Genomic DNA, 25022 nt, shown 5'->3' with positions numbered 1-25022 from the left:
GAGACGGTGGGGCGGGGCGGCCGGGAGCTGCATTACTCTCTCCCGGAGGAGGGTGATGCCGTCGGTTGTCTCCCACAGCAGCCTCGGAGAAGATCCTGAATTTTCCATCATTCGCGGCATAGGCATTTCTTTTGCTTTTTTCCCTTTTCAATTCCTGTTTAAAGTCGTAACACCGGATCTTTAATTTTGCAATGCCCTGGATGCATTTTCTATCCCGAATTTTCTTACGGCTTCCTAACTCCATCGCTATGAGTTTTTAAAAAACTGCTTCCACTCCACTTGGTTCTGTATGGTAATTACTCTCCTTTTATTGCTGATTAGATCAAACGTATTACCACCGTCGCCTATCACGATGTTTGGTTTATTATCTCCTGGGATCGGGGTTGGTGGTGATGGGAGTTTTTCTAAAGGGGAGAAGATTCGGCACGATTTGTCCAGCCAGGAAGCTGCCTGTGTGTCCGCAAAGTGGGGCCCAGCAGCTTCCAAAAGCCCTGGTTTCTCCGGCGAGAGGAAGGAGCCTCCTCCTTTTTGGTCTAACGAAACCTGTCAGCCTTTTCAGCTGGGGTCTGCTTGCAGCTTCCCTTTTTCAAATATTCATAAGCATAATGAACGGCAGCAGCGGCTCGATCTAAAGCAGATGTCCTGTGCTTTGGACTTAGAACCAGTCTTTCCCTCCAGGGCCAGGCACTGGTTGGGGCATCAGGTTGGTTTTCCCCCCCCAATTCTTTGGATTCTCCTGGATTCAGAAGGAAGTTGGCGCCGGAGGGTGGGTGTGGGAGGACACAGAGGAGGGGGGGTGGGGTAGCCCAAATAGTAGCAGAAACTGGTGGGGAGGAGAGCTGTCAGAGGCCTCTTGGGAGCCGGGTGCCCAGCTCAGGAGCCCCGGTGCCTAATGCGCGTGAGTCCATAAATATCACCACAATAGATACTATAAATATAAATACAGGGAAACACTTCAAATCAGTCCAGCGCTTTTTTCTCTGCCCCTTCTTTATTGTTGGTCCGGGAGTAAGGCTCGAAGGCCGAGGAGCTCAGGTATCGGGCGGAGAGTTCTTGTAAATTCCCGGCTAGCGAACCGGCCATTGGCAACGGGGCGGAGGAAAGGCGGCTGGCGACGGAGCCGAGCAGCGAGGGCACGGGCAGGCTGAAGAGGCCATGGCCGGCGGCCGGTGCGCCCGCGTGCAGTCCCCCGGGCCCGGTGGGCCCCGGGCCTGGAGCGCCGCCCACGGCTGGCGGGTGCGGGGATGCGGCGCCGGCGGGACCCGGGGCGGCGGCGGCGGCGGCGGCCGAGCCCGCGGCGGCGCCCGCGCCCAGGGCCGGCAGACTGGGCCCGCGGAGCGCGGAGCCGAGCGCTCCCGTGGCGCAGGGCGGCAGCAGCGCCGGCAGGCCTGGCGGCGACAGCAGGCGGCCCTGCTCCAGCAGCCGCAGCACGCTGCACGTGGCCGCGGTCTCTGACACCACCGAGCGCAGCTCCGAGTCCTTGCCCTGGTCCTTCTTCTGCTTCGTGCGCCGGTTCTGGAACCAGACCTTCACCTGCGCGCCGGCCGCGGGGAGGGTGGGAGAGAGGGAGACGAGCGTCAAGGCGAGCGGGCTCCCGGGGCGCAAGGGCTCCGGGGGGCTTCCCCCAACTCCAGCCAAAGCCCCTATCCCAACCCCAAACTGGAGCCGGAGAAGTCGGGCCTGGGAGCAGCGGGGCAAGGGCGGCGGGAGTGGGGTTGCTGGGGGGACAAGGGCCGCCAAGAGGGGGACACAGCTCCCATAGGCTGCGCTTCCGGGTGGGTCATAGAAGCAGGCCTAGGCCGACCCCGGTTACAAACAACAGAGAAATAAAAATGTCCATGACCCTAAATGGGAAGATCATAAGTTACTTCACTGGGCCACCGCACTACTCGCAGGGGGACTGTGGATCAGCGCTTCGTAAATGCCCGTTTTTCCATGAGAAGGTGTAAGGCCTAAAGGGAAGTAGGAAGTGAGCGTGAATGGGAAGGAGTATTGCCCTGTCTTTCAGGACCCAAGCCCCTGGCCATAAGCGGCTCGAATTTAGCCCCAGCAGCACTAATTCTGCTGAAGGCTACAAGAAGCTATTTCTTGCTTGTTAGGGTCAGATGGACTATCAACTAACAGCAAGCAGGGAAGATGTCTACACATAGAATCTGTGCGGGATGCATTTTATAAGCCAACCTTTCTCCACCTCCTCACCAGCCGCTGGACTGGAGGGTCTGAATGATGTCCTTAATTTATAACATAACTCTGCTGCTCTCCATCCATGGACTTTGGAGTGATGGGAGGAAGTCAGGAGGCTGGGGTAAACTAAGTACTCTCCATCAATCTCCACTCTTACTTCCTCTTCTTACTCTGTCCCTCTTCAGGCCTAACTGGTGGCCCAGAATGGCATTTCGCAGCTTTAGGGAAAGGTTATTCTGTCCAGATTTTGTAAACTAAGAGGATGGTAGCAGAAAGAGTAGGGGTGAAGCTACATTCCAACTCAAACTCAAAATGGATATCCAGTATGCTCTGTCCTTGGGTCTCAGCTCTCCCCAGATTCCATATCTAAAATGCTCCTCATCTGTTTCAGAGCTGGACATGGTCAAAGGGACTGGTCCTCAGAAATAAATATGCCTTACCTAGGCCAAGCTGAAGCCATGTCCTGGGCAGGTCCTAAATGACCTCCACAAGGCAAAGCTCTTGGGCCCCAAACACCTCTTGGGCCCAGAGTCCGCATGACCAGTCCCAGTAAAATATGGATTTCGAATAAAGGAGAAGACCTAAAGCACAATTGTCAGTGCTGGTTCCCAAGGGCCCAGATCTGTTTCCTATCTCATACCTCACACATCACTGGTACTGAAGGTGTCCAGAGTGGATGCTTGGGGCTGGGAATGGGGCTGAGTCCAGTTCAAGGCCAGCAAAAGCATTAAGGATCAGGGCAGCCTGGTAGGCAAAAGCAGATCTCCGGAATGTACACCTTTTTAATCCCTGGTTGTCACCCACAGCTCTGAAACAGGGGTCTTTGGTCCTAACCCCATTCTTGCTGAATGAGCCTGGGTGCTAGGGAAGGTTTCCATCTACAGAGAGGGTGGTGCCAGGAAATCTGGCCAAAATGGGGTGGCCAAAAGAGGGGCAAATATAGGTTCCTCCTCAAGGAGAGGCAAGCAGGGAATTCTCAAGACTAGGGTCTAAAAAGAAATCAAAAGGACAGGATTTGGGGGCCTCCTGAGCTAAGCCAATGTGGACAGAACATGGGTCCTGGAAGATGTGGGGTGTAGGGGGAAAGGGATGGCTTAGAGAAGGGAGAAAGCGTTCACCCCTTCTTTTCCATCCTCCCCAATTCCTCTGCCTCCCGTGGGAGGCTCGGTCCAGAGTCAAGCTAGGTGGTCAGGAAGAGCTGCTAGAGCTGGATGGGGCTGAAGGGGAGGGAGGCTGATGCAAAGAGCTGTGTGGGGCCTGGTCTCTGAGTACCTGCGTCTCGGAGAGGTTGAGCTGCCGGGCGAGCTCCGTTCTCTCTCGGCCAACCACGTACTGGCAGCGCTGGAACTCCATCTCCAGGCGGTAGAGCTGCTCGGCAGTGAAGGACGTGCGTGTCCTCTTGGGCCGATCCAGGTCCAGGCCTTTGGGGAGGATGATCTCTCGGATGGATCCCTTGGCATCTGGGGAAGGGGAGATGTCAAGCATCAGAACCCATCCTCCTGCTTTCCTCCACCTCCCCAAGCCGGAGCTGGCTTCTGAGCCTCAGTCCGGAGGCGGATGGTGGGGGTGGTGGAGGTAGTGGGGGTGCAGCCACAGCCGGGAAGCAAGGACCCTACGTGTGTTTGGGGGGTGAGGGGACTAACTCCACATAGCTGATGGGAGGGGGAATCGGTGTTGGCCTTTGAGAGAGCCCTTCGGACAGGGGAGAGAAAAAAAAAAAAAAATCAAGTGGGCTGACGTTCGTTTCAGCCTGGGAGCCTCGGCTGCATTGACAGGATCCCCTGTAGTTTGAGGGTCCCAGCACTGACCAGCCCAGGTCCTGCCAGCCCCAGCTCTAGAGCAGGCTGACCAGACCGTACTCCAGCGGTCCCCACCCCCTTCCCGGGGTCTCCTTCCCTCCCGAAGCCGGGCGGCGGAAGGAGGAGGGACCGAGTGGGAGCCTGCAGGGCCTGGCGATCGGCTGGCGGGGGCGGCGCCCGGCTGGAGCCGGAGCCGGTCCTCCCCACCGCCACCGCGGGAGCGGAGAGCACCCCGCGCAGCAGAGAGGGGTCGAGCCCAGCACTAAAACGGCATCCGCGGCCCGGCAAGCCTGCCTGGCCGCTTCTCCCAGCGGCGGCGGCGGCCAGCCTGGAGCACGGCGCCGGGCCCCCTGGGCCCAAAGCGACAACTGGCCGAGCGGTTGCCGGCGGTCCGCAGCTCTTCTCCAGCGCCCGCGTCCCCTTGGGTGCGCTAGACTTGCAGGGCGCGGGAGCCCCCAAGCAGGCTCCCCGCAGTTCCTCGGATCCGCCGGACGCAAACACGTCCTCCAGAGTTTCCTGCCGCCTTCCCGGGTCGGAGGCCGCAGCCTGGAGCCTGGGCCCGCCCGCCCAGTCCCTCGGCTCTCCCCAGCAGCCCAGCCGGCGGGGCCCCTCGAGGCTTGGAGGAATGGAGGCTCCTGGAGGGCGTGCGTCCCAGGTGGGAGTCCCTAGTGGCGGGCGGGACCTCGGCCCCGGGAGGGCCAGCAACTTTCACCTAAGTCCCGGGCGGCAGACCCACCTCGCCGGCCGGGGTAGGTGGCGGCGCGCCTCTCCGGTCCCAGAGTCGCCCCTAAAGAACGCGCCCCGCAGCAGCCCTGCTCCGTTCCTACCTCGGACCAGGATCCGGCGGCAGTAATCCGGGTCGGCTGCTGAATTGGCTTTACTTTTGTTACAATCTTCCTGGGCGCCCGACGCAGAGAAGGCGCCTTGCGGCTCCTTGAGGAAGGCGGCGGGGAGGTTCCCCTCCGCGCCCTTGCTCTCCCGGCTCTCCTTGTGCGCGTTCTTGGAGACCCGGGCGGCCTCTGTGTCCGAGTGGCACCGAACGTCCATTTTGTCTGGTTTCCCGAACATAGGAGAGGCACGAGCAACAACAACAAAAAAAGGCGAGGAAAAAAAAAACAAAAACCAGGGGGGACAAAACCCCAACAATACAGCCCTTACGCTCGGCCCGGAGAGAGGCAAGCGGCACGAATGAATGTCCCCGCGGGGCGGCCGCGGGCGGGTCAGCGGCGACCGCCGAGTGGCGCGCTCGCTGAGAGGCGGCGAGTCTGGTCCAGGATCCCGGCGGAGCAGCGGCGAAGCCGCCTCGTCAGCGCCCGCGTCTTCTGAGCACGTCCAGTGTCCCCAGCTTGGCGATCAGGTAGCGAGCAGCGCAACTCCGAATTGCTGTGGCTCCCGCCTATTACTGAGACGCGGAGTTGCAGTTGTCCGACACCCGGGGGGGACGCGCACTCGCTGTTGCAATTGATTACGGGTAATTTCGCAGCCCCCACGTTTCGGTTACCTCATGAATACACTAAATTGTTTGGATAATATATCAGATCGTAATGGATGGTTTCTGTCCTTGTCCCCAATCAAGTAGGGGTTTAGCCAGTGAATAAACGGAAATGATTGGTCTTGCTTTCAGGAAACACACAATCAAAGACCCATACTTCCAGAAAAACTTTTGACAAGATTCATCCTGAATTGTTAGTACCATTAGCAGGCATTATTAACTTTCCCTTTGCCTTTGACCCTCCTGCTCACACACCGGCTAGAGGGGCTTTCTCCACACTCGACAGATAGAGCTGAATGGTGGGGGGGCGGGGGGAGGAGAAACAAAACCCCTTACACACCCTCAGCAGAAGAAAGCAGTCGCCTCTAGGAGGGGGGAAAAAAGAAGGGGGAAGAAGAAAAAGTTTTCCCCAAAAGTATCTCCCCCACACTCTAAAAAGCCAAGCTTTCCTCCCAAACAACTCCTTAACACACCTCGACGCTGACAGCCATCTTAATCTGCCACCTCTTCATTTAGTTCCAGTTGGATTTTTTCATGCCTGCACCTCCAGCAGCCCTGAGGCAGCCCATTCAAAGGGCAGCTTTGTACTCAGAGAGTCCAGCAGGAGAGAGAGGGGGAGAGGGAGAGAGAGCCGCGAAAATCTCAACTGTGAGATCTGCTTCAAAAAAAAAAAAAGTTTTCCCCTAGCTATTTCATTGTCTCTGCTACAATATCTTTGAGAAAAGCAACAGCCAGTAATCCAATAAGAGCATTGATTAGGCCACAATGATTCAATTCAAGCGCATGGCCTTGTGCAAGGAGCATGCTCCAGCCCTTCTCGTCACCTTGCCGGGGCAGAAGCCCTCTCCACGCCGCTCTCCCCATTCATTCCTTTATGGGAAATACGGAGCAAAAGGAGTGAAAGATGGCAATTATCTAATTGGACTATTAACAAACAGTCCTCTGAGTGCGGCGGTCTGGCGTGGCTCCTGGGCGGGGGAAGGGCCGTGTTCCTGCCCTCATTCACAAAGAGTGCAGGGGCCGGGGAGGAAAGGGGGTTTTTTAAAGGGAGTGGGGCGGGGGTGGGGGGGAGAGGAGAGGTGGGAGGTTTGGCTGAGAATTTTTCCACACAATTCCAAGAATGGGGGCGGAGGCAGGCAGGCAGGCAGGCGGGCGGGGAAGGGGAGGGGGCTGGGGCGGGGGTCACGGCGAGCCGGTGGGAGAGCGGGAAGGCAGGGGTACGAGTGTGTGCGGTGGGCTCGGCGGGGCTCGGGCTGACAGCGAGGCGGACTCTGCCCGCTCCACCCTCCCGCCGCCGCGGTCGCCGCCCAGCCGGACTCCGGCTAACGTCGGGGGCGGGGATGGCGAGGGGCGCGGAGCCCGAACCTTCGCTCTCACCCGCCGCCCCGGCCCCTTGGTCCCCCAGCCTCTCTGACCCCCAGGATGAATCCACGCTCTGCCCGATTCCGACCTAAAGGAATCGGACAGCCTCCTCTGTCACCGGAGGCAGACCTTGGGTTTTTACTTTATTTCATTGGTTGGGGGTTGGGTGTACGAGTGTGTGTGTGTGTGTGTGTGTACGCGCGATTGTCCCGAGCTCCTCTCCGCGGGGCGGCTGGTTTCCCGGGTCCCCAGCCGACAGGTGGCCCGTCGGTCCCCTTCTGCACCGGCGCGACCCTCCAAACTCGACGCCAGCCCGGCCTCAAGTGGACAGTGTCTTTGAGTCCGCGTCTCGCGGGTGGGCTGGTAGGGGCGGGTGGGCGTGGAGAGGGGTAAGAAGGGTCCTTGCGGCGGCCCCGTCCTGAATATGTTGATCAGGCTTGAGGTAAAAATCCAGCCAACCCTCCGGGGACCTGCGGCAGCTCTCAGTAAACCCCTGGGTTGACGCTCCGAGGCCCCCAGAGGGCTTCTCTCCCTCGCGGGCCGAGCCAACGCGTGGCGCCGCGGCCGGGACTTGGCAGTTCCGGGATCTGGGTCCTCCTGATGAGGATTCGGGCGGTGGATGGGGCCCTTGTTTCCCTGCAGAGCTCAACCAGTCAGTTCTTGGGGCCTCTGCGGGCTGGGAGATAGTGTGGCCCCAAATCCCTGCCCCTCCCCCCGCCCTTCCCCGCCACCTGGCGGGGGTGGGGGGGCCTCGAACCCTCCGGCTCCTGGCTGTGGCCATGGTCCCCCACCCCGACCACTCCTGGTCCCTTGCTCCGGAGGATTCGGGGCCTTCTTCTTCCCTCCGGAGACCTGCGGGCAGCGGAGAGTCAAGATCGCAGGGACCCTCCCCGGCCACACCCACCTCCAAAGCCCGCAAAAACATGTCAAAGGCCCAGAGGGAAATCTTTAAAAATAAAAATGCCCCACCCACCACATCTTAACTTCCCCGGTGGGTGGCTCAGATGGTAAAGAATCTACCTGCAATGCGGGAGACCCGGGTTTGATCCCTGGGTTGGGAAAACCCACCGGAGAAGGGAATGACTACCCACTCCAGTAGTCTTGCCTGGAGAATTTCATGGACGGAGGAGCCCGGCGGGCTAGAGTCCATGGGATCCAAAGAGTCTGACACGACCGAGCAACTAACACACATACCACCCCTCTTATTATAGGTCTTGGAGGTTGAACTGGCAAAGGAACAGAACTACTGCCCTGCCCGTAGTAAGGGCACAACGGTGGGTGTCCCGGGGTGGTGTCCTGGAGATCCATGGCCGCATTTCCCTGGCACCAAAGAATACACTCAACTGTAGCCAAGTCCCAGTGTGAAGTTGGGCCTCAGACAGTCTTCCCCTCCTTCTTCTTGTAGAGGATAAAAGTGGCAGCTATTTATTGAGCAGTCACTTACTGACCAGGTGTATAAATTCATTTAATTTTTTTAACCTTCCCATCAGGGAGATAATAATATGCCTGCTTTGAGTTTTCAGAATCTGCCAGTGATGGTGAGGTACAGTGCAAGGACCTTCATGTTAATGCCTGGAATCCTGAGTATTAGGCATCAATTTTCATGAATTTTATACTGATTGCATGAAATACAAATGCAAACATGAAATTCTTGTTTCTGATAATGCTGTTTGTTTCTAACCATGAACATTTCACAGCAGTCCATCACCCTCCTACATCAAACTGCCCTGGATTGAGTGAAATGTAGTTTTATTGGCTCAAACCCTACTGAGTGAATATTTGAGAGCAGGGTCCTAGAATGTACATTTCTAGTTGCCTCCTCAGGGAAACTTTCCACAAGTTAAAGTTGGAGAACTACACCTTTTAAAGTTAGCTTAAATTGGGAGACTCTGCTAAGCTTCTTGAGGACAGGGTTTTCCCCCTCCCCCTTATTGGAAATGCAATACTTATTGGGAAAGGGAAGAAAATGGGGTATTATGGGGAAACAACCAATTTAAATTAAGCAGCCAGTTACCAAGAGTCCAGGGTTGCTACTAAATCATATAGGGCTTCTCTCCACTGCTTCAAGGACAAACCCTTAACTACTGGCCCTAGCCATGGCTCTGAGCTGGCAGCTCAGATGGTGCTGTGAATGATGCCCTGCTATGTTCCAAGTCCTTGAAAAAAAAAAAAAAACAAATTCAATAAAGAAACAGTCAACCCATAACCTGTTTTTGCTTTTTGTTATGTATAGCACTTTTTTGTGACTGGATTAAAATTCTATGGGCATCCATCCAGAAAAACCATGACAAGTTTCTGAGAGAACACAGGGAGACGGAAGCCCTGGGATGGAAATTTCAGAAAAGCAGCTGCTGCTCCCAGAAAAACTAAAGCTGTGTGTCCATTGGCAACGGAAGGAGAGAATCCAGTCAATTATTTGGTTAATCTGAGACAAGTCTGTCTACACAACACATGAGGATGCAGGGCTGCCCCAGGTAAAAAGTGTTTTATTCTCTTAACTAAATGTGCCTCCCTCTTCAGTACCCTTCCTGCCCCCACATTACTGTCTGCAGGTGCAGACAGACCCAGAATAGAACTGTAGAGCTGGAAGAATTTTTAGAGATCATCTATTCCATAACCTTCATCTAACTTGACAGATGAGAAAAAATGAGCCTGGGAAGACAAAGTGACTTGTTAAGGATTAGGCAACTAGCTAGTGGGGGCATCTGTGCTACAATCCTTGTCTCCTGACTTAAAACTGCACTCCCACCACCATCCCGACTGCCAGAACCTGAACAAGATGAATGTGCTCTCTGGAACTGATGAAACAATGGCATTTAAATTAATTCCACCATAATCTGGACCTTGGAGGTGCTTTTCATATATCCTGCCTCCACCTTGTCACTGCAACAGAAAGCAGGATCAGAGGTACTACACATTGCTTCCTTTTCCCATCTTCATTTTTTTATTTCAGAAAGAAGTAGGAGGGAAAAGCAAGCTGGCAGAAAAATCTGAGATCTTCTTAGGTTATGACTGACTTAGGGATAGCATAACAATGTCTGAGACATAATTTTAAAAAGAACTGCACCAGAGGAGATGATACCACCAGAAATTAAGTTTCTGTAACAATAAATCAGTGTACCTGATAATAATGACTAATTAAAACCAAGAACACCTATCAAAGTTACAGTGTCATCTAATTGTCATTATCCTCATTTCACAGAAAGTAGTCAGGGCACTGGGCTTCCCTGGTTGCTCAGTGGTAAATAATCCACCTGAAAAGCAGGAGCCATAGGAGATGTGGGTTTGAACCCTGAGTCGGGAAGATCCCCTGGAGGAGGGCATGGCAACCTACTCCAGTATTCTTGTCTGGAGAATCTCATGGACAGAGGAGCCTAGTGGGTAGAGTCCATGGGGTCGCAAAGAGTCGGACACAGCCGAAATGACTTAGCTTGCATGCAGGCAGTCAGGGCACTGGAGAAGCAATTGAATTGAGAACTGGTGCTGAATATCCAAGGTGAAAAATACAGCCTTATATCCAGATATTTCTTCCCCATTTTAGCTAAAGATAAAGTATTAGCCCAAAGGCAGAGAGTTAAGTTCTGAATTATTCTGACCACATTTCCAGCAAATATTCCCAGGAGACTCCATTTCTCAATTTTGTATTTTGTAACAAGAAACCAAGTTCTTTCAACTACTTTATATATTTTGTAGGTAGAAGCAACATACAATTTTTGAGTTGGAGGGGGTCTTAAATTGGTGTAATAAACAGGGTTCTGGGGTCAGCCAAGCTGTCAGAGTCATATGTTCTTAGCTCCACTGCTTACTAGGTATGTAGCTTTAGGCTGGTTACTTTGCTACTCTGTGACTCAGCAGTCTGTCTGCACAGTAAGGTTAGCCCTAGTACCTATCCACTTGCAATGCAAGAGACCTGGATTTGATCCTTGCATTGTGAAGATCCCCTGGAAATGTTTACCCACTCCAGTATTCTTGTTTACAGAATTCCATGGACAGAAGAGCCTGATGGGCTAGGCTCTTCTGTCCATGTGGTTGCAAAGAGTCAGACATGACTGAGTGACTAATATTTTCACATTTTCATGGGAGTATCATGGGAGGCAGGGATGAGCCGTCCATGCTGAGCCCTGTCCAAATAACATAATCTTGAAAAGAAATACAGCTGCTGTTGTTTTAAACTGTGCTTTGGGTGGGTTTGTTATGCAGTAAGTGACAACAGAAACACCCATATTTTGGATGAGAAACTGAAGTTCAGAGAAGTTAAGCAACTTGATGTCACAAGTAGGCAGCGGTAGAGCCTGGATTCAAACCCAGGGCCATCCTATACCCAAATTCATGATCTTTACCAATGAACTATGTTGTACTTCCTAGGGAATAACCAACTTCTAAAGAATAATTTATTAGTTTATTTTTGTAATTTCTCTATTTCAGACCTTAAACACTGGACTAATAAAAAACATAGCATGTCACTCTAAAGACCAAAGAGGATAAAAGTGTTAGAGCTAGAAATGGGCAAATGATTGTGGTCTTTGCCAAGTTCTTTATCACTTCTTATGAATTGTGTGGGGCTACTTCACTGGCATGTACCTCAGGGTGCAGAGTCCTAAGTTACTTAAAAAAAAATATAGATGCAAATGAACATATTCTGTTCTCACCTTTAGGAAATCAGAGATCTATTTGCACTTAGGGTGGTAAGTGGAAAATGACAACAGTTTCTTGCTGGCTGTGACATTCTCCAAGTGAAGCATTCTGGGAGAAGGAAAAGAAAGGTTGATTTTATTACATTTTCTGGGTCAGGGAGAACTTTGAGGTTTTCCAGGAAGCCTGGCTTATAAATCTGTATCTTTCTAACAGGAGTACATTTGTGTTTCAAAGCATCTTTAAACCCATCATTTTCTAAAATGTCTGGCTGCCTGAATAGCTGCTGGAGCCATTTATTCAACAAGCAGGGACTGACACCTACTCTGTGCAAATCTCTAAGAACTTCCTGTATCAGAACTGTAAAGTGTTTTTATTTCAGTGTGCAGGAATGCTTGCCCAGGAGTCACTTATATTATAAACCTCACCCCATCTAGAAGAGAGCCACAACTGAAAACGAAAGAAGGCAAAGCCATGGAGTTAAAAGGTGTGTATCAAAGAATGTAAATTACAACCTGGGTTCTTGGCTTATAGGAGACCTTCTCAGTCCCTCATTCAAAGCCAATTTACTTTCATTTTAGACCCAATTCTACCAAACCCAACTCTCCCATTTCCTAGTCTATAGAAGATTAGAGGCAGCAAATGGGAAGGGAAAATACTGCTTGGAGAGAGAGAGAAAACAGACCAAGTAACTTGAAAAAATATCACAGACGGGGGTGACTTTGCTTGGACACAAGTAACTACAACCTCAAGTGCTCTTGAGGGCGTGAAAACAGTGGAATGCAACGTGACAATGAATATCCAGGGAAATGATCCTCAAAAGATTAAATCGTGTTTTTGTTTAAGAGGGCAGAGAAGCACACGAAACCTCTGAGAAACATTTTATTATAAAATAAACTCAGAAAATTACATACATGTCACACTGTATTCATTTATAATAAGGGAGAAATCACTGTAAGTTTGAAAGGAAAAATTATATCGGTATGAAAGCAGTGCAAGCACTGAGGACTTCCCTTCATTCTCAACTTAACGCTGACAGAGGTGAGAGCATTAACATAGGAAGACAGAAGTGAACATAGTTTTATTCCTAGATGTTTTGTGTTACGTCTCTACAACAGAGCCAAAGGAATCAAGAGAAGCGGCAAGATGAACTGACTCGCCCAAGGTCACCCAGCAAAAAACATTAACCCAGAGAAGAAAAGAGGACCCAAAGGGAGGGAGTGCCTGGTACAAGGTGGGCACTCAGTATTTGCAGAAAGGAAAAGAAAATGAGAGGACTGTTGGCTGTTTTTGAGAGACGTGTGTTCTGAGTTTGCCACGACTCTCAGCTGTGGCAGAAGGAGAGAACTCAGGGGGCCTCAGTTGGCTGTGACTGGCCTGGGACCCCAAGGTGACCCCAGAAGGAGACAGAAACACTCTCCAGGAATGAATTATGTAATGGTCAGAACTAACACGCACCCAAAGAGCTGGAAAGGATGACATTTATAACCAGGAGATGTTATCATAAAGGGAGTTGAGTAATTTCTAATACTACTTATACTTAGTCCTTCTCCAGCACTTTCCTTCTTCAAAAGTGCTTTACAAACGTTCACTAATTAAACCAGCATGACTTCTGGAAGGGAAAGTTGAGCCTCTGTAATCTGCTTGAGTTCTCTGAAAAAGCTAATAAAACTAAGGTGTAATGTTCATGAAGAGGAGTACATAGAACTGTAAACAGCTTTTGTAAGGGATTAAATATGGAGGTGTGATGGTGGCATTTGATACTCTCAGAGGCTCTTTATGGCAACATTATGTCACCACCACGACACCACCAACAGAAGACCAAGTCCAAACATGGAAGATGCTCTCTTTCTTCAAGCAGCCTGATTATCTGTGGCTGGCTGTGGTCCCCTCTCCTTACGGTTCTTTCTGTGAAGGGTTTGTCTGAGCCCTGGGTACAAGGAAGGAGGAGGAAGCCTGATTCCTGGGTAAATCAAGCTCCATCCACCATCTCTGCAGAAAGGGCCTCGTAAAGAGGTGTGGGGAGCAGACACTCTCGAGAAGCCCAACACCAGCCAGAGGCCAAATATCTGGTGCAGAGTAAGACACTCAGCCCTATCCCCCACCCCGTTCAAATATTTGATCCCTGCTGCCCAATACACAAATGCTTTAAAATAGTCACAGTTTTGAGATTCTACAGCATCTTCCCCCACTACATTCTTAATCTGGACAAGTTCTTTTGCCTGTTTTTACATGTTGCCATGCTTTTCATAAAAGGGGGATGTTGTTACTTTTGGTGAAGAAATTCGGCAGCGATCAAATGAAAATGCACATTGGAGCATTCTGATTTGCCAAATTAGAGGCCCCGGGATTCTGCATCCCACTCGCTCTGATTTTGACTTCAGCCATAAAGAACGAACCACAGTGCTGGCCAGTCACTCAACTTGCCTTTCATTCTACAGTGGATTGAAATCCCAGTGGCTCAGAAGAATGCTAGTTCTCAGGAAACTGTTGTTTGGGGTTGTGTGTGTGCTAAGTCATTTCAATCATGTCCAACTCTTAGCGACCCCATGGATTGTAGACCACCAGGCTCCTCTGTCCATGGGATTCTCCAGGCAAGAAACTGCAGTCGGTTGCCATGTCCTCCTCCAGGGGATCTTCCCAACACAGGGATCAAACCCGCAGCTCCTGCTGCCTCCTGCTTTACAGGTGGATTCTTTAAATCCACCAGGGAAGCCCAAGTTTGGGGTTGAAGCAGTGACAATTATTTTATAGTAGGAAATGGAAGCTCTAGGGAAAAAGGAAGGAAATAGGACCAGGGGTTGGGCTGCTCCAACTAGTTCACTAAAAATTTGAATGATCCTAGGCAAGATCCCACTCCATCTAACCTTAACTTTCTTTCTTTTTCCAATGAAGAAGGAGCAAGAGAGGATCAGTGGCCCAAGGAGAGCTGGTGATCCCAACTCTCACATTCTCAGACTCCGTAGTTACACATGTAACCCTACGGGAACTGGGTACTTAGGCAGAGGCTACTTGATTCATGGCAGAATCATCAGGCTATCCAAATTTGACCGCTGCTGGGTATTTAGACAAGGCCAAATAAAAACACATTGTGTGCGCTCAGTCGTGTCTGACTCCTTGCAACCCCATGGACTGTAGCTCATCAGGCTCCTCTGTCCATGGGATTTTCCAGGCAAGAGTACTGGAGTGGGTTGCCATGTCCTACGGCAAATAAAAACACAGATAAGTCACAAAACAGCTCAACCGAGCATTTACCAATATGCTCACGTGGATTACTTGAAAGCAGAGGCTCGAGACCTGAGCCAAATCCAGTCTGTGATTTTGTGTTTTGTTCACATTTTTAAAGTTAATTTCCAATATTTGAAAGATAAGCAATTTCATCTAAAAACCTGAACTCCCCATTTCTCTTGAAAAATCAGATGACTGGCTTGCACTGGGCTTGTTTTTCCATGTCAATAGTCAGCTGGAGGTGAGAAGTGACTACCTTTACTGGAAGGGACATGGGCTCCCCAGTTCCTCACTAGGTGGGCTCTTGAATCAAGTTCCTTGCTTGGGCCTGGAGGCATCTGAGCCTAAGAAATGCTGTAGGGAGCAGGCACTGTGGACGAATCTGTCCAGCCGGGTTGCATAAGAAGCTGGCAGTGCAGGCTGCCATCGCTGCAAGTAGCAGACAAAGTGGGAGAGCCTCAGCCTCTGTCGGGTTCTCCCTGCTTGCTGGTCCTAAAACACATCTCACAAAACTGCCCGTTGGGGTTGGCACCATCCACAGAGTACTTAGAACCCCGAGTCACATCAGGGAAGTCCCACATCAGGTGAATGGCCCTGAGGCTGACTAGGGCCCTCCCTTCCTTCTCCCCAGTCCAGAGGTCCAGCCACCATGAGGCTGGAGAAAATGAGAGAACAAATGACAGGCAGCTGGTGAAAACAGCACAACCACATCCGCATGGAGTGTGACACCTCCACAGGCGCCTTCACATCACTCTTCCCCCACTGTCTGTGCCATTTTACAGATGGGAAAACTGAGGCTCTGGGTTCCCAGAATGACAGGCCTAGAAGCAGAAACAGAGTCGGGATGACCAGCCTATGTTTTTCACTCCAGCACCCACGTTCCCTCTCCTGCAACCAAAGAGTTGGTGTCAGAGACCGCAGGCTGGCGTCTACCCTGCCGGACACGGAGCAGGAGAAAACACGGGCTCGTGTCCGTGGCTGCCAAGGCTGGTCCTTCAGCTCTAGAAGAGGAGAGAAGAAACATAAAGGCAACGTGAGACCCAGAGGTTCAGACCCCAACCCTGCCCCAGGTTCTGAGGATTAAAAGCAATAAAACCAAACCCAAAAGGATTCCAGCTGTCTACACAGATCAACTCACTTGACAGTAAAAAAACATTCTAGTTAAATTCTCTTTACAGGGCAAATCTTCGCATGCCAGAAGGTGAGGGAGAGTCAGACTGGGGACTGTGTGGCCCAGTGGCTAATGTCTCTCTCTACCAGGACGTTGATTCTGGTGGGTGTTTGGAGGAAAACAGGAGAAGCAGAGTGTGCTGAGTAAGAAAGAGCATGGTGCCAAGAAGGGTGAGAAGTGACAGCTGGTGACGGGCGGGCCAGCAGGGCCTGCTGACAAACCCGAGAAGGTCGGTAAATGGAACGGAATCACCAGTGATGCAAAACACTCCCAGAACGTCTGCTGGCTTCTCCCTTGCTTTGAAACACTGGTGTTTTTGTGCAAATAAAAATGGAGCTCTCTTCTCTACAGACTCTCTGCCCAAGCCACATTATACTGTTTGCTGCCCCAGGACACATCACTCAGTTCTGCCTCCCATCCCTGTCTCCCCAGAGTTTCTTCTCGTCCTCCTCTGCTCCTTTGCATCTGCCTGTTTGTCTGGGACCTCTCCAAGTTATTTCTTTCTCCAGATGACATTTTCTTTGTCCTACTTGGGAGTTCTAAAATTTTGCATGATTGCTGTCATTCACGAAATTGACTGGACCTGCTATTACTAATTCACATAGCTACTATTAACATAGTATCCTATATGCTCAGTTGCAAAGTCATGTCTGACTCTTTTGCGACCCCATGGACGGTAGCCCACCAGGCTTCTCTGTCCATGGGATTTCCCCAGCAAGAATACTGGAGCAGGTTACCATTTCCTTCTCCAGAGTTCTTCCCCACCCAGGAACTGAACTCAGGTCTCGTGTTGCAGGAAGATTCTTTACCATCCCTTACATATATTAACTCACTTAATCTTCATCACAATCCTACCAGGAAGAAACTATTATTAGCTCCATTTTACAGGTGAGGAAACTAAGGTACGCAGAGCATGTAAGACTGGTCCAAGGCCAGCCAACTAGTTAGTAACTGTGTATATTTTAGTTTACTAGGGCTTTCATGGCAAAATAGCATAGACTAGGTGACTTAAACAACAGAAATTTAATTGTTCACAGGGCTGTAAACTGGAAGTCTGAGATCAAGATGCTGTCTAGGTTGGTTCTGATGAGACCTCTCTTCCTGATTTGTAGACAGCCACTTTCTCACTATGTCCTCACATGCCTGACCTCTGTGCTCATGTGGGGAGAGAGAGACCTGGTGTCTCTTCCTCTTCTTATAAGGACACCAATCCTTTTGGATTAGGGCCCTACCTTATCACCTCATTTAACCTTCATTGCCTGCCTAAAGTCTCTGTCTCCAAATATAGCCACAGTAGGCATTAGGGCCACAACATACAAATTTGGGAGGGCCAGAATTCAGCCTAATAGTGTGATGTGACTTTTTTCATTCATTCATTCATTTACTAGTTGCCAGTCTGTTAAGTATCTAGAGACAGAGCAGTGAAGAAGGCAGGGGTTTCCCTGGTGGCTCAGTGGTGAAGAATTCACCTGCCAATGCAAGAGACATGGATTGGATCCCTGAGCCGGGAGAATCCCACATGCCATGGAGCACCTAAGTCCATGTGCCACAACTCCTGAAGCCTGTGTACTTAGAGTCTGTGCTCTGCAACCGGAGAAGCCCATGCACCATATCTAGAGAGCAGCCTCCGCTTGATGCAGCTAGAGAAAAAGCCTGCCCAGCAACAAAGGCCCAAAGAAAGTGAAAGTGAAAGTTGCGTCCGACACTTTGCGACCCCATGGACTATATAGTCCATGGAATTCTCCAGGCCAGGATACTGAAGTGGGTAGCCTTTCCCTTCTCCAGGGGATCTTCCCAATCCAGGGATCAAACCTCAATCTCCCACATTGCAGGTGGATTCTTTACCAGCTGAGCCACAAGGGAAACCCAAGAATACTGGAGTGGGTAGCCTACCCCTTCCCCAGGGGGTCTTTCTGACTCAGGAATTGAACCAGGGTCTCTTGCATCGCAGGCAGATTCTTTACCAACTGAGCTATGAGAGAAGCCCCAACAAAGACCCAACAAAGCCATAAATAAATAAATAATCTTTTTTGTTTTTTTAAACAGAGAGGTTTAAAAAAAGAAAAAGGCAAACAAGGGCCTTGCTTGTTAAAATATAAGCTCCCTTTCATCAGTCCCCAACCTCTTTGGCGCCAGGGACCAGTTTTGTGGAAGACAATTGTTCCATGGACCAGAGGTGTGAGGATGGTTTTGGGGTGAGTCAAGTGCGTTACTTTTATTGTGCACTTTATTTCTATTATGATTACATCATCTCCACCTCAGATCATCAAGCATTAGAAAAGAGAGATCGGGAACCCCTGAAGTGGCAACAAACGAGGAACACGTGAACTTATTAGCCAACTAGATAATTTCAAACAATGATAAGTGCTATGAAGAAATAATAATAAGGTGTGTTATTGGACCAACTTGTTCAGGAACGATTAAGTATCTATTAAGCATTTATTATGTGTAAAATCTATTTACCCACTCAACAAATATTTACTATCTATTCTGTGGGATAACATATTGATGTTGGAAACACGGTGGTGAACAAGACAGATCAAGTCCTTGTCCTCGAGAAATTTACTGATGAATGTGTTATAGAGAGGAGACTCTGAGACATTCTGGTCCCAGCCCAGGATGCTTCCAGTCTTCCATTAAAATGTCAAGTTAAGACATCCCTGAGGGCTGAACTCTGTGGCCCACACTGCGAGCGGGGAAAGAATTCAGAAGAAAGGAAGGGGCAGCCACAGTGTGAGCTGGAGTGTGGAGCACGGCTTTTTTGAAGACGTGGGACTCAACAGGCATCAAAGGATGGATGCGTGGCGGGGTTGGGGGGGGTGGTTTCTATCTAAAGAGATACAAGGAAAGGTGCATGGTGGGATGGAAACAGCAGTAACAGCAACAGCTTATTCTGAATGAACTTTCGTTCAACACCTATTCAGCACATGTTCTGTCCCTGTGGGGCCCCAGGCTCCTGCCTTCCAGTTATTTCCATCTGGTAAGGGTAAGGAAGGCCCCTGATGACACATGATACACTAGAAAGTGAGATGCTCCATTAGAGAGCTGGGGAAAACACTGAGGGACGTGAGAGGAGTGGATCTGCCTTTTGTGTATAACAGTAGCCATAGAAACTTGTATGCATATACAAGTTTCTATCTATACATGCATGCATATACAAAGAACGGTTTAAACTTTCAAAGTGCCTTCACATTTATCCACATAAGTGCTTTGTTAAGTAGGTGCAACAGGAGGGATGGTGACTTCTATTTCCCACGTGCATAAATGCAGTGCTTTCTCAGGCAGGACCCAGTCAGGAGACCTGGAACCCCAGCTCTGCCCACTGGGACACGTCCTGCTCTCCCATCAGTTCAGAGCTGCCGGGAAATGCAGGAGCACACACATGGGCCATGGCCATGGGGACAAGTTGGGGACTCAGGACGTAGTTAGAAGGTTGAACTGGCAGGACTTGCTGGTGGGCTGAGGGTAAGGGTAAGTGAAAGAGAGGAATGAAGGATAACGAGATTTACAGGAGATCAAGGAAACATAGATGGAGGGGGAAGGGAAACAGTTAGGATATTGTATAGCACTAGTTTAACTACTGAGAGGCTGTTTGATTCCAAGCAAGCATTTCTTTCTCCAGGTCTCAGTTTTCTCATTTGTAAAACGAAACTGTCTAGACCCAATAACTAAAGTTCTTTATGTATGTATATACATATAGTATATACATATGAATATATGTATAGTACGTAAATATTCCATATATACCAACATTTATAAAAATGAGACAGTGAGCATTCATGTGACCACCTCCAACACAACACATAGCACACCAACAAAAAAGATAAAAAACACTATTTGCACAGCCTTTTTTTTTTATTTTTCTTTTTTTTTTTTCTTTTTTTTTTTTGCACAGCCTTTTGAATTGTACCCCCTACCCTTATCCCTACTCCAGATAGAACCATACTGCCATGCTGTTGAATCTGGCATTTGCCATTAAACCTTTTACTGTTTAATAATAATTCTGTTATTTTCCTGCATCTTACACTTTAATAATGTTCACTCTTCTTCTGTGCAGTTGATTTGTGGTTGACGGAAAGCTTCCCAAATAGACATGTCATCTGGTTTTCACTGAAATTCCATGAGAGGGGCTGACCTTCGAGGATTAGCTCCAGTTTTTCAAATGAGCAAAGTGAGGTTCCAAGTGCAGTATGCCATAGCACTTATCATCTTGACTACATTTTCACCTCATTCTTGCCTTGCTTTCTGCTGCTAGTTATCTTTTCATGCACATGTGTCCCCATAACTAGGCTGTAAGTTCTTGAGAGCAGGGATCTCTTCCCTGAAGCTGTGGCCAGTGCAGTGAGATTATGGGACTCAAACTTTAGTCAAAGAAACAATGATGAAGGGAAAGCAGCTCATGTGATGGGGAGGTTTCACCGGCAACACAGCAAGAAAGATGTAGAATTGGATCTAAAGAGAACAGAACCAGTGAGGCCCAACCCAGTAATCAAGAAAGCGCTTAAGAGATCAGAACCCGCGACTTAGCATTCTAGGCACAGGTTTGCTTAAAAATCAAAATAAAGAAGTTTTCAGAACAGTTGTAAGAAACCATAGGGGTTATCCAGCGTGCTTGTTGGCATAATCCTGGACTTCCTGCAAATGTAACATATGTCTAGTAAAATGCAATGGGATCATATTACAAACCAACCAGAGTAGTCAGGAAAGCATGACCTTCTAAGTATAACATTTCAGAACCGGTAAATTTAGGACTAGGGACTGCCATGGAGAAGGGTAGGAAAGATAACCATAACCTTACAAAAATTATCTCCCAAAAAGCTGGAGGGTATTTCTTTTGTTCATAGGCTTCTCAGAGTCTCAGCCCATCAGTAAGGAAATGAAAAGTTTTGTACGTCACCAACCAGCTCATACAGCAGAAGTCAGTGAAAAAGGTCTCTCAGATTTCAAGCAGCCCGTATGAAGGGCAAATTTTGTTACATGACTGGCATTTTAAGGAAAATAGGTTGGTTTCAATGATCTCACCTCTTGGTCAGTCTTGATATACTCCACTTGAATACTCCAATTTATTCCTGCTTCAAGGTTCCTATCTATAAAAACTAGAAAATCTTGGATTTCTCAACTCTCATAAAAAGAGAAGAATCAAGATTGGGAAGACTACTGTGTTTGCAGAATGTGTCCATAAATGTATAGGCCAATCAACGAAGCTTTATTTGTATATGACAAGTCTCTTGTGGTCTAGGAGTAAAATATGTGACCACAATATCCTTAGAATTGACAATCTTTCTAGTGACAGGGACAAGAAAGAACTATAGGGTTGGGTCTTGGCTGCTCAGTGTATACACAGATAATACTGATGATCACTAACATTGAGTGCTGAATGCTTTACAGGCAACTTGTCATTTAAGCTTTCTAACAAATAATAGAGCACTATTATTCTTATTTTCTCTATTCTTAAAAACAAGGCAACAGAAGCTCAAGAATGGTTAGTAACTTATTGAGAGTCACCAAGAAACAAACGGGGGAGTCACGATGCAAACACAGGTCTATCTGTCTCTGAAGCCCCAACTCTTAAGCATTTTGCCATATTATCTCCTTCAGTGGCTCTCTCCCTTTCCAGTAAGACCTAGGCTCTGAGCTGTTTCTGTGCTAGCCATGTGAAGGTAGGTTTGCACAGATCCAGCCTGGGGTTGCTGGGGACAGGGACTATTCATTACCATCTCAGAGCAAAGTAAATAAGCATACGACCTTGGCTTTATTAGCATGAGGTTCAATCTCCTCAGGTTGCCTGTCTTGGCCAATTATACTTTTATTATAAGCAGCTGTTACGTTTAGTGCTTCCCAGGTTACTCATAGCTAAACACGAGTAATAAATGGATAACAACTACTGGAGCAATGCCGACAATTAGCTTGCCTCAGGTCCAAGGGCAAAACAGTCTTAAGTGTCCTACTGACTCTTTAACTCCAGGACAAACAAGTCTTTCCGCCACTAGAACTGCCTTAAGCTTCATGACACTTTCCAGGTGAAAACACTTAGGGCGATAGACCTGTGTGGGGATATGTGAAAAGAGAGATGCCTCTGGCAGATCAGAGGGTTTATTTCTATTCTGTGGGCTTGTTTCACTTTTATAGAAGACCTCAAGTATGACGAAATAGCTCCAAAGAGTTAATATTTATCAATGTTTGTCATGAATGTTAGAAATCTTGACATATCATAATATTATATATCTATATATACATGTACACACACAGACATATATGTATCTGTGTGTCTATATGTATAAAGTGAGCAGAAAGGAAACACTATGGCCCAGTGGAAAATATTGGAGATTCTGTGGTTTCTAACCTTTTGGGGTTTGATATTCAACAATACAATATTAGAAAATCTTTTAGGGGTTTGCTATTCAATAATACAAAACAAAAAAAATGAGACAACTATAAATAAATCCTATCTAGCTGATTTAAATTATAGAGCCCATGCAGCTTGAGCAAATCTTCTTCCTTTAGCCACGGTGTGATTCCTCTTGATTGAGAATCGAGTTTCTGGGCTGTTCTCAGAGAATGAAATTACAAAACACAAGACTGCAGATTTTTAAAAAATTTGTCCCCAGGTATCCCTGCAGAATATCAAGTGACTAGGTCAGAAACTCAGTCGGAAACTTTGCTTCAAGAAGAGTAGAGCAAATCCCTCTCGCCTGGGAGGCCAAACAGAGCATTGTTTTAGTTCTGTAGGAGATGATGACAATGGAATAGGACATTGTCCCCAGTAATGGTCTCCTGCTGCTGGGGAACCGTGGAGGCTAAACCGAGGTGCTCAGCAAAAACAAACAAGGGGCTGAACTACTACCTTCTTTTTAACGCAAAAAACTGTTGATCCTGGAACCCAGCCCCTCCCAGCAGCTTCCCTTTGGTTAGAAAAGTCTTGCTTTTGGAGGCTCTCTGGGCTGAGGTGTCGTTGAGAGGGGAAGCAAGCTCCGGAGGCTAACTGGCTCTCCTGTTTCTGAATTGCTGGCTTCAGAGAGAGGCTTTGGGGACCATTTTGAATTTCACCAGCTGCTGGACAAAACAGGCTTTCCATAAAAAAACAATCCCTGTATCGCGCGTCGGTACCAGATGAGTCCTCCCTGCCCCCACATCCCACCCTCACCACCTCCCATTTCAGGGCTGCTGATCACACTGGTGGATTGTGTTAGCAAAGTTCCGCGTGTGAGAACACCTTTATTTTTTGAGTATTAATCAGAGATGCCTGAAGACAAAAACCAGTAACTCATTTCTCTGGCATAGAAAGTCAGAACCTTCCCTTTTTCTCTCTCTTTTTTTCCCCTGTAAAATAATATTAAATGTAGAGAATCTCTAATATGCATCTCAAAACATAATTTAAAGCAGATAAAAAGTGGAAATGATGGAAAATTGGACATTTTGGAAAATAACAAATATCCTTGCACATTTGAAACCAAAAAATAAATGAAAATTCAAGGTCAAAGTCGTCCCTCAGCCAACTGAAGCTTTTGTAGCAAATACAGTTCAAACTCTACCACACAGATGGAAAATAGTCTGTCTGAATGCAAGCTGGCACTATTCTTTCAAGCCACAAACTTCTACAATCTCCATTAAAGCTGCATGGCATTCAAAAGTTGCGGTCCAATTCATCTTCGCTGTTACTGAGACATTTTACAAGCGTATTTTTTTTCTTGGGAAAAATTTTTAAATTGGGTAAAACAAATGGGAAGTGGATATTTAAAAGAAAAAAACAAACCAAGTCCTCCCTGGTCTGGTGATTGACTTGCTTAGAATTCTGAGCAAGCATTTCATTTCCCGATAACAGCCATTTCCACTCCCATCCCCAATTCCCTCTCCTTGGGGCAGACACAGATCATGGAAATACTAATTTGTTCTGCTGGAATTCCCTTCAATTGTTTCAACAAGAGAATTATTTTGTATCAGCTGCCAGGGTGTCCTTCCAACTTTTCCTTTTCCTCTATGTACAGGTTTTCCTACAAAGAAGGATGCCAGAGATTGTCAGTTATAGGAACGAGGCATTTGGGGTTAGACACACAACATTTGATGTTTTGCATGGCCACTGTTTATATTTTATAATGTTGCTAGTGGAAAAGAACTATGGACGAGAATATCCAATGGCAAGTGGCAATTTACATTTGTCTAACAGTAATTAATCCAATATTTCTAATTTAAAGACCCCTTTTTTAAAAACCTGAAGGAGAAGATGTTTTTGCCCTCAGTCACTTGTTTATGATTTTCTCATTTTTCTCCCTTACCTTCCTGGGTTGACTAGGGCTCCTTGGTTAAATGATACTTCAGTGGGTGAGAAAAGGCATCAGTTAATTTTGAAAGTGTTTTGAAAATGTGTTCAGTAACGTAAATCACCATCATAGAAACCTCAAGTGAGAAAAGAATAAATGGGGAAGAATAACAAGCAAGGAGAGCTAGTCTGAAGTACAGGAGTAAAGAGGGGGAAAGTAAAAATTTGTAGGGACAGAAAAACTCTTTAATTTGAAGATCCAGTTGTTAAAGAACAAAATCAGAGTATAAGCATTTGGATTAGGCAGACTCAGTTCAAATTGTTACCAACAATATAGGGAGAAATCAAAGCAAACAGTTTTCCGGTAAATCCTAGGTACTCAGAGCTGGCTAAACAAAACGAGCTCTGGAAAAGGAATGAAAATTGGTAATAAACAGAAAGATACAAAAACACTGAGGGCAAGTCTGATCTCATTGCCTCTTCAGTATCTGAGTGCATCCTGTAAAACAAGGGATTACTGAAATTTTGTCTTCATCCTCCATGAATCTGGCTATATCTTGCATCTTCCTCATTTTGTCAGCATGTCCAAAATATCGGCTGGATTTTATGCTGATGTCAAGTCCAAAATCTTCTCCACCCTAGTGGGCAAAAACTTGCATTTCTTCTGGACTTGCCATAAAGCAGAGTTCTCCAGGAAGGCAAAACTTCCCTCCTGACGATTTTGCTTCCAGAAGAGGAAGGTCCAGGAACCCAGACATGCTCAATTCAAAGAATCTGGCAGGAAATTGATGGTTGTGCTCCAACTCCTGTTTTTTGAAGAGTGCTGCCAGAAATATTATATTTAAGGTGAAATTTCTCTAAGAAAAAGTTCATGAAAATTATTTTAAAGTTTTAGGA

General features: G+C 48.1%; 1 protein-coding gene across 1 annotated transcript; it reads right to left on the bottom strand.

The window, feature by feature from the left end:
- Nucleotides 1–960: 960 nt before the first annotated feature.
- Nucleotides 961–5051, bottom strand: VAX1 (ventral anterior homeobox 1). The gene is made up of 3 exons (XM_043476908.1): nucleotides 4811–5051; nucleotides 3457–3644; nucleotides 961–1533 (listed from the first exon to the last, which is right to left on the bottom strand). Exons 1-3 carry the CDS (start codon nucleotides 5049–5051, stop codon nucleotides 961–963), a joined length of 1002 nt encoding a protein of 333 aa, XP_043332843.1.
- Between the last annotated feature and the right edge of the window lie 19971 nt (nucleotides 5052–25022).

This window comes from Cervus canadensis, chromosome 8 (assembly GCF_019320065.1).
Source record: "Cervus canadensis isolate Bull #8, Minnesota chromosome 8, ASM1932006v1, whole genome shotgun sequence".
In the NCBI taxonomy this organism is placed as follows: Eukaryota; Metazoa; Chordata; class Mammalia; order Artiodactyla; family Cervidae; genus Cervus; species Cervus canadensis.
The sequence above is the reverse complement of the archived record's forward strand: the minus strand, read 5'-3'. Positions and strand labels throughout refer to the sequence as shown.

Excerpts from the sequence above, each read along its gene's own strand:
- VAX1 (XM_043476908.1), bottom strand. The coding sequence starts at position 5,051 with ATGTTCGGGAAACCAGACAAAATGGACGTTCGGTGCCACTCGGACACA. Across the intron at positions 3,645-4,810 it reads CCGCCGGATCCTGGTCCGAG|ATGCCAAGGGATCCATCCGA; the intron begins GTAGGAACGGAG and ends CCCCTTCCCCAG. Across the intron at positions 1,534-3,456 it reads TCAACCTCTCCGAGACGCAG|GTGAAGGTCTGGTTCCAGAA; the intron begins GTACTCAGAGAC and ends GCCGGCGCGCAG.